The following is a 13,567-nucleotide window of genomic DNA, read 5'->3' on the forward strand; positions in this document are numbered from 1 at the left end:
GAGCTCACCCAGCCAGGCCCCCTGTGTACAGCGCAGAATGTCCAGCCTGTGCCAGCCCTAGGAGACCAAATGCAGCCTTCCCTGGCAGGAGTGGAGGGCCAGCTGCATCCAGGACTTCTGGGCACAGGCCTCAGGACACCAGCCTGGAGTCTTCACCCTACTTCCTCGGTGCCCTTGGCATCTGGAAGTCTGCCCTCTCCCTAACCCTCAGCCCACAACAGTGGCTGCAGAGCAGCCTTTTGTGGGACTTCTGTCCAGTGGGAAGACCCTCACCAGGCTGCTGCTCACCAGATGGGAGAGAAACCCAGGTCCTGCAGCCAGATCAGGCCCCAGAGGAGTCCTCCCTACAGGGCACTGCCCCACCTCCTCCTTGGGTAGGCCCCTCTCTTCTAAACGCTGGCCTGGCTCTTGGGGTTTAGAACCAGTGGGCCTTGGCACATACTGGCCCAAGTCCTGCCTGCACTCCTGCATGCTGGCTGCACTTCTGCCCATCCTTCTCCTTCCCACTCCTGAGTCAGGAGCCTGGCTGGAGCAGGGTGAGCTGGGGGCCACCATAGAGCCCGGAGGTGCGGGACAGCTTCAGGACAGAGCCTAGGCAGAGATCATGCAACGGGCCTAGCAAGTGCAGACAGGATAGAGTCAAGCTGAGGAGCTGAAAATGAAAGTCGCTCAGTTGTGTCCGACTCTTTGCAACCCCATGGACTATACAGTCCATGGACTTCTCCAGGCCACAATACTGGAGTGGGTAGACTTTCCCTTCTCCAAGGGATCTTCCCAACACAGGGATCGAAGCCAGGTCTCCCACATTGCAGGCAGATTCTTTACCAGCTGAGCCACAAAGGAAGCCCAAAAATACTGGACTGGGTAGCCTATCCCTTCGCCAAAGGATCTTCCCTACCCAGGGATCGAACCAGGGTCTCCTGCATTGGAGGCGAATTCTTTACTAACTGAGCAATCAGGGAAGCCCAAGCAGAGGAGGCCCTGCCCTCAAAGAGCTGCAGTCAGTTCCCCTCCTCCTCCAGGACGTTTGAATTGCAATGAAGAAAGACACGCAGGGCAGCTTCCTCTCCCTCCCTCCCCAGACAAGGCCCCTGGCCATGCAGACCAATTCCCTTAGCCTGACCACCCGACGACGGATGAGCAGAGGGCAGCGAGCAGCAAGCGTGCACAATTAATGTCGCGCTCTTCCCTGGTGGCTCAGACAGTAAAGCGTCTGCCTACAATGCGGGAGACCCGGGTTTGATCCCTGGGTTAGGAAGATCCCCTGGAGAAGGAAACAGCAACCCACTCCAGTACTCTTGCCTGGAAAATCCCATGGACGGAGGATCCTGGTACGCTACCGTCCATGGGGTAGCAAAGAGCCGGACACGACTGAGCAACTTCACTTTCACTTCTCTTGCCGCTCTTGGAACGCCCCAGCGTCTAGACTGCTGCAACCCTTATCTTGAGCCCCTGGGTGTGTGAGAGGCGTGGCCGCCACCCTCCGAGGCCACACCCAAGCACAACTGTCCGTGGGACGCCTCCGTCCACCTTGAGCCCGACTTCAGGACGCCAAAGGGCTAGACTGTCCGCCACCCCGTGACCCTATGCTAAGAAACTATGGATGGGACAGACCTGGTGAGAGGACCATGGGGCGGGAACTGCGTGGGCGGGGCCCTTAAGTGGCCAAGGGCCTGCCCGTCGGGCGCGGGGCCTCTAGAGGGCGCCGGTGATCTTGGGGGGAGGGGGGCGGGGACCTGGGCGTGGCTACAAGGCCAATCCTCCAATGGACGTAGTCTCGGGAGGGCGGGGTTTGCTCTGGGAGCGGCCCAGGGGCGTGGCCTTCATATAGCCGCCTGGCCTCCGGGCTGGCTGCATCTGTCCGCTCTGAGCATGGTCTCCCGGGCGCCGGCTGACCGCGGGGTCCTGCTGCTGCCGCCACTCTTGCCGCTGCCGCAGGTGGGTCGCGGGTGCTCGGCTCCGGCACCGCAGGGCGGGTCTGCGCTCGGCGCGCCCTGGCCCGGGCTCACCCGTGTCCCCGCAGGTGGCGCTGGGTTTCGTGGAAGGCAGCTGCGACCCCTCGGACCAGTAAGTCGGGGGCGGGGGAGCGGGGAGAAGGCGAGAAGGGTTGGGCGGAGGGAGGGAGCGGGGGTAGGGGGGACCCGGGATCCTCCCGCGGGGAGGCCCGGGCGGAACGGTGGGCCTGGCCTTTCCCCACCGGCTCCAGGTGCCGCCATCTCACAGGTGCCCGCCCCAGGCCCGCTGGAGCAGCCTGTGGCACGTGCGGTAAGTGCAGGGCACGGCGCGCAGCTGGGTGCGACAGTCCTCCCCTGGGCCAGTCCCACCAGACCCCCACCCACTTGGCTCCAGGGCTGAGGAGTCACCAGCACTGTCCCCGTCCTGGGCCGCTGGCGGGAAGGTTCTGAGGCCCCCAGCAGCCAGGCAGACAGATCCCAGGTTCCTCCCCCAGTACCCAGGCAACATCCGGCATGGATCCTACTTGAGTTCCTCATGGCTGGGGACACCCCTGGGCCCTTGACTGACTTCCCTTGGTAGCCCACTTCCCATTCCCTCACTCCTCATCCCTGTGGGAGGCCCCTTGAACATGGTCATTGGTCTGAGCATGGGACTCTGTAGCTGGCCTGGGGCAGTGTGTCCTGGGAAGGAACCCAAGGCCACTTGTGGCCAACCCTGGAGAGACAGCCAGGGCAGGCCCAGCAGCAGGAGGCCAGGTCAAGCCAGATCCTCAGGCTCAACTCTGGCCAGGAAGGAGGTGTCTGGCCTGGAGAGGCAGTCCTGGTTCTCTTTTATCCTGTGCATTGCCTTGTCTTGAGCAACTGGGCTGTGACTGCCCCCGGGGAACAGGTGCCCAGAGACCAAGGGGCAGTCCAGCGGTAGGGGTCTTGCTCCTCCCTGCCCAGGCTTATCCTGCTCACTGCCCTCTTGCTGCTGCTCTGTGGAGTCTCGGCCAGCTGTGTCCGGTTCTGCCGCCTCCGGAAGCATGCACACACGCAGCCACACCTGCCGCCAGCACCTGAGCCTTGCGACCTGACAGCCATTCCTGTGGACAATGACAGCCCAGTACACAGCACTGTGACCTGTGAGTGCTGGCACACCTCTCCTGGTGGCCCACCCATCTGCAGGGGTGGCAGGGGACCAGTGAGGGCCAGGCCCACCCCCACAAACCCATCCTGGGTCCCTGAAGCCTACAGTTCCGTGCAGTGCCCACTGGGTATGCAGTTACCCCTGCCCTTCGGGGAGCTGGATCTCGACTCCACGACCCCTCCAGCCTACAGCCTGTACGCCCCTGAGCCGCCGCCTTCCTATGAGGAGGCCATCAAGATGACGAAGACCAGACAGGAGGAGCCACGCCCCTCCCTGTAACCCAGCCTTCCCTGGGGCCTCGTGCCTCGAGACCCCTCCAGGGCTCCAGGAGCCAGGCCCCAATGCCCAGCACCCCTAGCTGTGGCCCTGGTGCCCCATAGTGGGGGCAGGAAAGCTTTCCCAAGCCTCCCAGTGCCACAGGCCACTCTGTGCTCACAGAGGACGGTGCAAGGGCACCCAGCCCATCCCCACCGTCCTTTCCCCAAGAAGGCCAGCCATCCAGCACATTGCTGCAGCCCTTGACTCGTTGCTGTGTAACACTGGACAGCCAAGCTGACTGGCCCTGTGTTGGCCACACACACACGCTGTTACATCCAGCCCTGGCCCCTAGCCCAGCCCCACAGGCCCTCAGCCCAGAGGAGGCCCCAGAGGCCTAAGCCTCAGGGCTCAGGGCTTGCCGTGATGTCCCCAGCTTCTCAGAGAGAAAATAAAGTTTGTATCTAGGTGATCTCTGCACAGAGAAAAGGGCCCCGGGAGGGGCCCTTGAGCACCACCTTCCAGGGCCAAGGGCAGGATGTGCGGTCTTCGACCTAGGCCCAGCCTGGCCTTCTGACTGGTGTCCAGAGCCCAGGGCTGGGCTGTGGGCCGTGTCAGGTGTCCCACAGATGTGACAGGCCAAGTGCCATGGTCAACTCAGGAGAACCCTCTACCTTCTCCAGACCCACAGCTTTGCAGCCCCTGCTTTCCAGCCTGGGGACAGTGACACACATGAATCTGGCTGGAGCATTTATTGGCTGCAGAACTGGAGTGGGGTGGACAGTAGTGGGTAGTAGGCTTCTGCCAGCAGGCCTCCCTTGGCCCCAGCGGCTTCTCCTACTGAACCAGCTTGAAGGACTCCCCAGTCATCATGCCATGAACTCTGAGAACAGAGGGACAGGTCAGTAGACCGACTGGCCTCCGGGCTCCCGGGGCCCATCTTCTGCTCACCCTCGTAGTCAAGGGTCCTGTCCCCATTCTCGTTGGCTTCCTTCATCATCTGCTCATTGAGGGGCTCACCTACGTTCATGAGCACGTACCTGCAGGGGCCCCCCTTGCACTGAGCAGCAGCCAGCAGGGCACCCACCTCCCCGGCCTCCTGCCCCACCCCCCGCCTGGCCTGGGCCCTACTTGAGCATGTCCCATTCAATGTAGCCCTTGGCCTCCTTGTCAAAGATGCACAAGACTGCCCTCAGCTCGCCCTCTTGGTTCTGGGCCTTCTCCCAGCACACCCCCCATCAGGGCCAGGAAGTTGCCACAGTTGAAGAACCCTTTCTCTGTGGGGAGCAAGCGGCTGGTGAGCGTGGTGCACAGGGGACCCCTGCCTGCCCCGGCTGTCCCTATCGACCTCACTAACTCTGTCCACATCCTTGGCCATGGAGGCCAACTTGCTCTTGGTGGAGTTGATGCCCAGGAGACTCGTGAGCCGCTCCAGCTCATCCGTCTTCACCTGCCCTTTGCCCTCCTAGTCAAACATCTCAGAGACCCCATTGTCATCCTTGATCTGCCCTGTGACAGGCACTCCGTCTGTGGGGACACAGGCCCAGGCTCAGCAAGGGCTCCTCCACCTTCAGTCCAGGAGAGGCTGAAGAGCGTGGGACACGAGGCCCACGGCGCTCGGCCCCAGCCCAGAACAGCCTTCAGACAAGGTGACACAAGGGGCGGGTCTTGAAGGGAGATCAGGACACCAGGGCCAGGGCTGGGGGTGAAGGAGCCGGGGCTGGGGCAGACCAGCCATGTGAGAGCAGTTGGGGCAGCAGTGGGTACCCAGTGGGACTGGGGGAGCACACCATGGACCAATGTGGGAGAAGTCTTCCTGGGGGCGCAGAGTGAAAGCCCCAGCCTGCTCTGGCATCCCAGAGGATAGCCCAGCGCCTGGCCACCCCATCTTCCACCACCATGGCAGCTTTCAGAAAGGGCTGCTCCGACCTGGCCCCCCAGAGCAAGGGCGGCCCCAGTGGCTGGCAGGGCCTGGCCTTGGGGAATCCGTGCTCTTGTCCAGATTCACTGAACTTCTTCCTCAGGTTCCCAGAGACCCTCACACCTTCGGGCACAGCCCCAGCTGATCCCCACGCCTAGAGGCCTGCCTACCCTTTCCCGCGGGCGCTGCCCCCAGTTCCCTCTGGACCACCCAGCCAGCCCACTGGGGCTCCTCCAGGCACCCATAGCAGGCTTGCCATGTCTGTGCCAGCTGAGAGGCCCCTGCACGGTGGCACACAAGCTGCTGTGGGTAGAATTCAAGGGGTGGAAGGGACAGCTGAGTTTTAGCAGGGCCCAGCAGCCCAAGGTCCCAGGGGTCCAAGATTCCAAGAGCCTTTTATGGGCAGGAGATCCTCTCAGCCCTGTTTTGGGACAGGTGGCCCTTCCCCACGTGGTCCATCATGGCCTGAGCAGCCCCTCACCCCAGAGCTCCCTCTGCGACCCTGGGTCCTAGCCAAGTCCCTCCTGGGCTGCAGCAAGCATGGACACTGTGCTCCAGGGTAGGTGAGGGGGCTGTTCCCCTTTCCCCATGCAGCCCCCTTCCCCTCAGGCTGCAGTGGGGCTGTCATCACTTCTTGGTGACAGTTCTTGCTGATGGCCTCCCTGGCCAGGTGACTCCCTTGCATCCCCAAGGACCTGGGGCCCAGCATGGTACCAGCACTTTGCAGTCACCCTCTAAAGACAAGATCAATAAACAAATATATCTGGGACCCTCTCTGGCCACCCTGTCCAGAGGAGGCTGGGGGTCCAGAGTCCAAGGAGAAGACAACTGGCCATGAGCCAGGGGCAAGAGAGGGCAGGGCAGACAGGACCAGGTGGCCAGACTGGCCACAGAGAGGTCAAGCCAGGTTTCCCCTGGGCAGTCAGGGGCTATTCTCAGGGAAACCTGACCTCCCTCTCGCTCGGAACAGCAAAGCTGGCTCCCAGGGGAGCTCCATGGCCAGGTTGTTTAGTAACAAGATGCCATAGCAGCGCACAGCCCTGCATGTGTGTGCTTGACCCTTAGACACACACACACTAGGACCTGGGGCAGTGGCTCCACCTCCCCCACCCCCGGACCTTGGGGCCCAGGTCCTCAGGCTCCCATCTAGGCAGTGACCTACTGGCCTGGCCATGGCACTCGGAGGTGTGTGGCTCCAAACTGGGGCTGAAGGGTCTCCTCCCATCTCCCCTCCAGCTCCTGCCCCAGGAACAGTCACGGGCCCCCATTTCCCTTCACCACCTGCATGGCCCCCAGGGTCTCACAGGCAGACACACACCTGCCCTGGCCCTGTGACCACCTGACAAATCTGAGCAGGTGGGGTGTGTCCTGTCCCCTGCCGGCCGGGCTGGCCTGCCAGAGTATGGAAACCACAGGGACGCTGCCCGCTGAGGCCCAGGATAGCTGCTGAGGCTGCAAGATTTGTGCTGACGGGGACAAAATGGCTCCAGCAGGCTCCAGGCCAGCGGCCCTGGGCCGAGATGGAGAAGAAGCCGGCTCTGGCCCCCCTACCTTCGTCCTGCTGCTACTGCTACTGCTAAGTGGCTTCAGTCGTGTCTGACTCTGTGAGACCCCATAGACAGCAGCCCACCAGGCTCCCCATCCCTGGGATTCTCCAGGCAAGAACACTGGAGTGGGTTGCCATTTCCTTCTCCAATACATGAAAGTGAAAAGTGAAAGTGATGTTGCTCAGTCATGTCCAACTCTTCGCAACCCCATGGACTGCAGCCCACCAGGCTCCTCTGCCCATGGGATTTTCCAGGCAAGAGTACTGGAGTGGGGTGCCATTGCCTTCTCCACCTTCGTCCTAGCTGCTCCCGATTGTGGCTTCCAGCTGTGTGATGATGAGAAGGACTTTCCCACTGCTCCCTTCAAAAATTACCAAGCCATTTCAAGGAAACTGGTCCCATCTATATTTCCGGACCAGAGTGGGGATGCAACACAACGATGGTGGGAGTGGAGGGACAAGGGCCTGTAGAGAAAGAGACCTGAGGGTCAGTTTTTGCACCCAATAGCCAGGCTGCAAGGCTAGGTGTTTTCCCAAACACTCATCTAGGTGTGACTGTTTTTTCATATATGTATTGATTACTGTGGTGAAATTCACCTAAAATATTACTCAGAAAAGAGAACTAACATATATTGATCATCTATTATGAACCACAGTCTTTCTGTTTGTTCTTTTTTGTATTATTTGTGGTACAAAGCCTATAACATAAAATTAACCATCTTTACTTGTTTTGGGGGCTTCCCTCGTAGCTCAGTCAGTAAAGAATCAGCCTGCAATGTGAGAGACCTTGATTCAATCCCTGAGTAGGGAAGATCCCTTGGAGAAGGAAATGACAACCCACTCCAGTATTTTTGCCTGGCAAATCCTATGAACAGAGAAGCCTGGCGGGTTACAGTCCATGGGGTCACAAAGAGTCGGACACAGCTGAGTGACTGAATCACCACACCCTGGTTGTATCACTTAACTGCAAGTGTGCAGATCAGTAGCATGAACTACCCTGGCCTTGTTAGGCAGCAGCCCTCCAGGACCTTTCCATCTTCCCAAACCCAAATTTTGTCTCCACTAAACACTCACTCCCCATCCCACTCCCCGCATGACACCCACTCTCGTCCTTTCTGTGTGTGGATATGACCCATCTGGAGACCTCTTATAAGTGACATAAGACAGGATCTGTCCTTTTGTGTCTGGCTTGCTTCACCCAGCATCATGTCCTCTAGGTTCATGCATCTTTTCATGAAGGTAGCTCAGTCGTGTCTGACTCTTTGCAACCCCATGGACTGTAGCCTACCATGATCCTCCATCCGTGGGATTCTCCAGGCAAGAATACTGGAGTGGGTTGCCATTTCCTTAGCAGGTGTCAATATTTCCTTCTTAAGGTTGAGTAATGTTTCACTGGATGGGTTGAATGCATTTTGTTTATCCAACAATCCATGGACATTTAGGTTGCTTCCATCTCTTTGCTACTGTGAATACTTCTGCAGTGAACATGGGAGTCATGAGGGGTTTATTCCAAGGTGATTAATGTTTAAATCTATAGATTTTAAGTAAAGCAGATGACCCTAATAATGTGGAAGGCCTTAAGGGGAAATCTGAGGTCTCAGGGAAGAAGGGACCCTCTGCACACCACCTCTGGCCTGGAGCTCCTCCTTGGGTCTCTAGGTGTTTACTGAACAAGCCAAATGCACATGAACCAATTCCTTAAAATAAGTTGGTCTCCCTCCCTCCCTCCCGCTGTCTCCCATTGGTCTGTTTCTTTGCAGAACCCTTACCAATTCAGTGACCAGGAGCGGGGACCCAGGAAGGCCAAAGCAGTGTGCTCCCTGTACCCAGGTGTCTGTGCACAGGTGCTGGGGCAGCTCCCCCACTTCAGGGCACACGGTGTGTTCTCTGGACAGAGCACATGGTGTGTGCTCTTCTCCAAAGAGAACAGCTACACTTGCATACTGAAAACCCAGGCCAGGGGAGGGGAAAGGCTGCGTGTGCAGCAGGGAGACCTCAGGCCCTCCCTCAGAGACCCTCCTCTCACATAGTGCAGACCAGTCACCTGCTCCCAGACAAGAGACCCACAGGTGCTGCCACCCCATCCCTCTGGGGTGGCCGCTGGTACAGACTTGGCTCACCAGAAACTGTGGTCCCACACGGGACTCTGAAGGGTGCTCACTCCAGAGCCTATGGCTGGCCCAAGGCTTCTTACAGGACAGCTGGACCTGACCTCTAACACAGAGCCTGCACCCCAGACCCCACCTCGGGATCAGCTTCTGGAGGACCAGGTTGCAACCAGATGAGCTTTGGAGATGAGTCCCTTGCTGCCCAGCCGCCACGAAGCGCTGGGAGTAGGGACTGTCTCTGTGGTAGGTCACATGGGACAGAGTGGGGGAAAGGCCCCATAACTGCAGCTGAGACAGCTGAGGACAAGTTGGGCCTGACGTAGGTGGATGAAGGGACCTGGTGGCCCTGCTGGCAGGAGGCAGGTGAGCACATCTAGGCCTGGGGGCTCCCTCTAGGGTCTGGAGCATAAGCTGGGGGTAGGGGGCACAGGGCTTCTCAGACCCCTCCACTCTTCCCCACAGCCTTGGCCTGAGCTGCACTCAGCCAGCCTGGGGCTGCTGCATGGGGGCTATCACCCTGGGCTCTGCTGAAGCCCCCAGCCTCCTCGCCCATGGGTGATAGCTGCACCGTGACAGTTTCCCCAGGTCCTGGTGGACTGAGCCCCCTGCTCAGCCCAGCTCTAGGAATGCCCTCTCCATCCCGTCTTACTTCCTTCACCCCCAAGGAAAGCCTGCCTCCCCTCTTCCTGAGCCCTTATCACACAGCCTGCTTGGGGGCCACCCAGCCTGGACAAGGGGTGCCAAAGAAACCCCAAACCCAGACTATCAACCATAGATGGGAGAGGGATGCAAGCATAAGGCCAGTGGTGTTCAGGAAATGGTCAGTGCCAGTGACTGAGATTAAAATGTAATGTAAAACACTTACGATAACCACTAAAATGACAGAAATAGGTTGTGTGACTTCCACATCTGTGGAAGCAAAAAAGACTAAAGAAAATGTAATGTACCTCGTAGAACACAGTCAGGGAGAAAGAAGCATAAGAAAGCAGTGTAATGGGAACTTCGCTGGTGGTCCAGTGGCTAGGACTGCACTCTCACTGTCAAGTGTCTGGGTTTGATCCCTGGTCAGGGAACTAAGATCCCCACACATCACAACCAAAAATAAAAATAAATAAGAGAAAGGCAGCATAGCTAGGAAGCAAGAAGTAACATAATAAAGGTAAACCCAGGTGGGGGTAAGGACGAGGAACTGGAGGAAGGCAGTCAATTATAAGAAAAGTGAAGTACTAGAGATGTACAGTATGATAAATGTAATCAATTTTCTGTATGTTATGTATGAAAGTTGTTAAGAGAGAAAATCCTAAGTTCTCATCACAAGGAAAAAAGCTTTCTTCTATTTCTTTAATTTCGTATCTATATGAGATGATGGATGCTCACTAAACTCACTGTGGCGACAGTTCATGAGGCTGTTGTTGTCCAGTCGCTTAGTTGTGTCCGACTCTGCTACCCCATGGACTGCAGCACACCAGGCTTTCCTGTCCTTCATTATCTTCCTGAGTTTGTTCAAACTCATGTCCATTGAGTAAATGATGCCAGCCACCATCTCATCCTCTGTCACCCCCTTCTCCTCCTGCCCACAATCTTTCCCAGCACCAGGGTCTTTTCCAGTGAGTCAGCTCTTCACATCAGGTGGCCAAAGGATTGGAGCTTCAGCTTCAGCATCAGTCCTTCCAATGAATATTCAGGACTGATTTCCTTTAGGATAGACTGGTTTGATCTCCTTGAAGTCCAAGGGACACTCAAGAGTCTTCTCTAGCACCACAGTTTGAAAGCATCAATTCTTCGGCGCTCAGCTTCTTTATGGTCCAACTCTCACATCCACACATAACTATTGGAAAAATCATAGCTTTGACTACACAGATGTTTGTTGACAAAATGTCTCTGCTTTTTAACACGCTGTCTAGGTTTGTCATTGCTTTTCTTCCAAGGAGCAAGTGTCTTTTAACCTTATGGCTGTAGTCAGAGTCTGCAGTGATTTTGGAGCCAAAGAAAATAAAGTCTCTCACGGATTTTATGTTCTCATTTTTTCTCCATCTCTTTGCCATTAAGTGATGGGACCAGATGCCATGATCTTCGTTTTTTGAATGCTGAGTTTTAAGCCAGCTTTTTCACTCTCCTCTTTCACTCTCATCAAGAGGCTCTTTGGTTTCTCCTTGCTTTCTGCCGTTAGGGTGGTGTCATCTTCATATCTGATGTATGTACATCAAATCATTATGCTGCACATCTTAAACTTACACAGTGCTGTATGTATGTCAATTATACTTCAATAAAATTGGAAGAATAAACAAAGTAAACCCAGCCACCTGACAGAGTTCCCAGGGGCCAAAGCTGGAAACATGAGCAAGAAAATAACCAAGTCATATTGGGTTATAACCACCAAAGTGTATGGTAAATACCATTGTGCCTCAGAGCCAACCATCAACAGAGAGAAGAGGCCGTCCACAGGATTGGAGAGGATACTAGCAAACCATACATCTGATATGGGATTAGTACTCAGAAAATGCAAAGAACTATTATCACTCAACACAACAGTAACCTAATTCAAACAATGGGCAAAGAGCCTGAACAGATCTTTCTCCAAAGGAGACAGACAGCCAACAAGCCCACGACAAGATGCTCAACATCCCTGATCATCAGCGAGCACAAATTAACAGCACAGCCAGATAGCACTGCACACCATCAGGACTGCTACTATCAAAAACCAGAAAACAAGACGTGTTGGTGAGGACATAGAGAAACTGGAACCCTTGAGCACAGCTGGTGGGAATGTAGAATGGTGGAAGGTCCTACAGAGGTGCCTCCAAAGAAAAGTAAACATAGAAGCTCCACGTGATGCAGCAATTCCATTTCTGGGCCTTTTCCCCCAAGAATCAAAAGCAGGGTCTCAAAGGTATTTGCATACCCATATTCATAGCAGCATTATTCCATTTAAAACAATCGCCTTTTAAGTGGCGATTGCCTACCTGGATAAAAAGTCCAGATGCTCCCCATCCACAGACACAGTCTACTGAAAGGCCAGCCCCCGGGGGCTCCCAGCACCCTCTCTGCTGGGCGTGTCCCAGGAGCCCCAGCCCCTCTGCGCCCAGCACTCCACACTCTGGATGGGTCTGGGGTCATAACCACAAGACATCCTTTCCTGGAAACCCCGCTTTGCTCTAAAATTCCATCATTTGTTGATCCACAAAGAAATCACAGCACTAAAGATCAGTCTCAAACTGACCACCTTCTCTGACTGCCGATTTCTACCAATTATCTTTTTAAAAATATTTATTTATTTGGCTGCACTGGGTCTTTGTTGCGGCATTCTGGACAGTTTTAGTTGCAGCATGCGAACTCTTGGTTATGGCATGTGGGTTCTAGTTCCCTGACCAGAGATTGAACCGGGGCCCCCTGCATTGGGAGCTTGGAGTCTTAGGCACTGGACCACCAGGGAAGTCCCTCCACCAATTTCTAAGACCAGAGGAGGAAATTCTCTGGTGGTTGGGCAGTTAATAAGACTCTGTTCTTCCACTGCAGGAGGTGAGGGTTCGATCCCTGGTCGGGGAACTAAGATCCCACAAGTCCGGGGAGCGGCCAAAAAATACCGAAACAAAACAGAAACACAGGAAACCGTTAAGAGCTGAAAGGGCTTGTTTCCGCGAAGAGCGGGAGGGGCGCGCTGAGAGATAATAGCCCCGAAAACTAAGGACGGTTTTAGCAAAATCACAGGCGGATCTGGAAACAGGTTAAGTGGCCCTCCCGTGTTCTTCGTGGGAAATGCTAAACCGCCAGCCCACTCTGGAGGCCGGAGTCCGGAGGAGACTCGCTCAAGCCCGCTCCCGACACTCCTCCCTGTAGTTGCCGGGTCCTCGGCCCCGCCCGGGCCCCTCTCCCGGCCCCGCCCCCGACACTCGGCTCCGCCCCGCCCCTCGTTCCTCCACTAGGCCCCGCCCCGGCCCTTCCACCGGACCCGCCCCATCCCCGGCCCGGAAGCTGCGCCTGGGGCGTCCACTCCGCGCGTGTGCACCAGGCGGCGCTCGCGAGCCGCGCGAAGCCTGGACTGGGCGTGCCGCTGGGCGGGCACCGGCGTTTGAGGGCTGCCCTCCTGGGTTTGGAGCTGGGCGGGGTCGCCTTCCCCGGCCTCCGGCCGGCCTCTCTCCATCCCTCCTTTCAAAACCCTGCACTCGAAGACTCATTCTTCGATTCCCTCAATTGTGAGCACAAAGACAGGCATAAGTACAACCCAGCTTGTGGCAGGTCGGGGGAGGGGGGAGGTCAGAGTGCCTACTGCAGAAATGGAGCCACCGCTCACCACCTTTACTCAAGGGCAGGGGGTGGGCCCTGGACCGTGTGGTCCAGAGAGCCTAGCCAAGCCGTGCTCGGGAGCTGGGGCCCACTGCTCAGCTCAGCCACCAGGTGACCCGGTGTGGCCGGCCCCCGCTTTGCCCAGGCTCCGGGGGCTCCCAGCTAACCCTGACAGCCCTGTGTCCTCTCTCCCCTGAGGGCTCAGGGCGCTCCAACGTTCTGAGGGCTCTTCCTTGTCCTCTTAAGTCAATGGAAAGAGCCTCAGACCTTTCTGGTTCCAGGGGACCCAGCGGCCAGAGGGCCGCAGGAGCCTGGAGGTCTGTCCCACACGGAGGGGATGCTGATGCTGGAGGAAGTGAATTCTGCCCA

The 13,567-nt window shown here is 56.9% G+C and overlaps 2 protein-coding genes across 2 annotated transcripts; one reads left to right on the forward strand and one right to left on the reverse strand.

Annotated features, from left to right (window-relative positions):
* The first annotated feature begins 1,628 nt into the window (after positions 1 to 1,628).
* On the forward strand, positions 1,629 to 3,811 carry TMEM52 (transmembrane protein 52). The gene is made up of 6 exons (XM_052653560.1): positions 1,629 to 1,644; positions 1,832 to 1,938; positions 2,024 to 2,067; positions 2,224 to 2,265; positions 2,901 to 3,079; positions 3,185 to 3,811. Exons 1-6 carry the CDS (start codon positions 1,629 to 1,631, stop codon positions 3,361 to 3,363), a joined length of 567 nt encoding a protein of 188 aa, XP_052509520.1. The 3' UTR covers positions 3,364 to 3,811.
* Positions 3,812 to 4,176: 365 nt separating this feature from the next.
* CALML6 (calmodulin like 6) lies at positions 4,177 to 13,055 on the reverse strand. Its single transcript, XM_052653562.1, is given in 6 exon segments — positions 4,177 to 4,220; positions 4,291 to 4,379; positions 4,471 to 4,574; positions 4,576 to 4,616; positions 4,693 to 4,866; positions 12,893 to 13,055. Coding segments are annotated over 6 exon segments (615 nt in total).
* Between the last annotated feature and the right edge of the window lie 512 nt (positions 13,056 to 13,567).

The sequence above is a fragment of the Budorcas taxicolor genome, chromosome 16, assembly GCF_023091745.1.
Source record: "Budorcas taxicolor isolate Tak-1 chromosome 16, Takin1.1, whole genome shotgun sequence".
Classification (NCBI taxonomy): domain Eukaryota; kingdom Metazoa; phylum Chordata; class Mammalia; order Artiodactyla; family Bovidae; genus Budorcas; species Budorcas taxicolor.

Excerpts from the sequence above, each read along its gene's own strand:
- TMEM52 (XM_052653560.1), top strand. Across the intron at positions 2,068-2,223 it reads AGCTGCGACCCCTCGGACCA|GTGCCCGCCCCAGGCCCGCT; the intron begins GTAAGTCGGGGG and ends GCCATCTCACAG. Across the intron at positions 3,080-3,184 it reads AGTACACAGCACTGTGACCT|CCTACAGTTCCGTGCAGTGC; the intron begins GTGAGTGCTGGC and ends GGGTCCCTGAAG.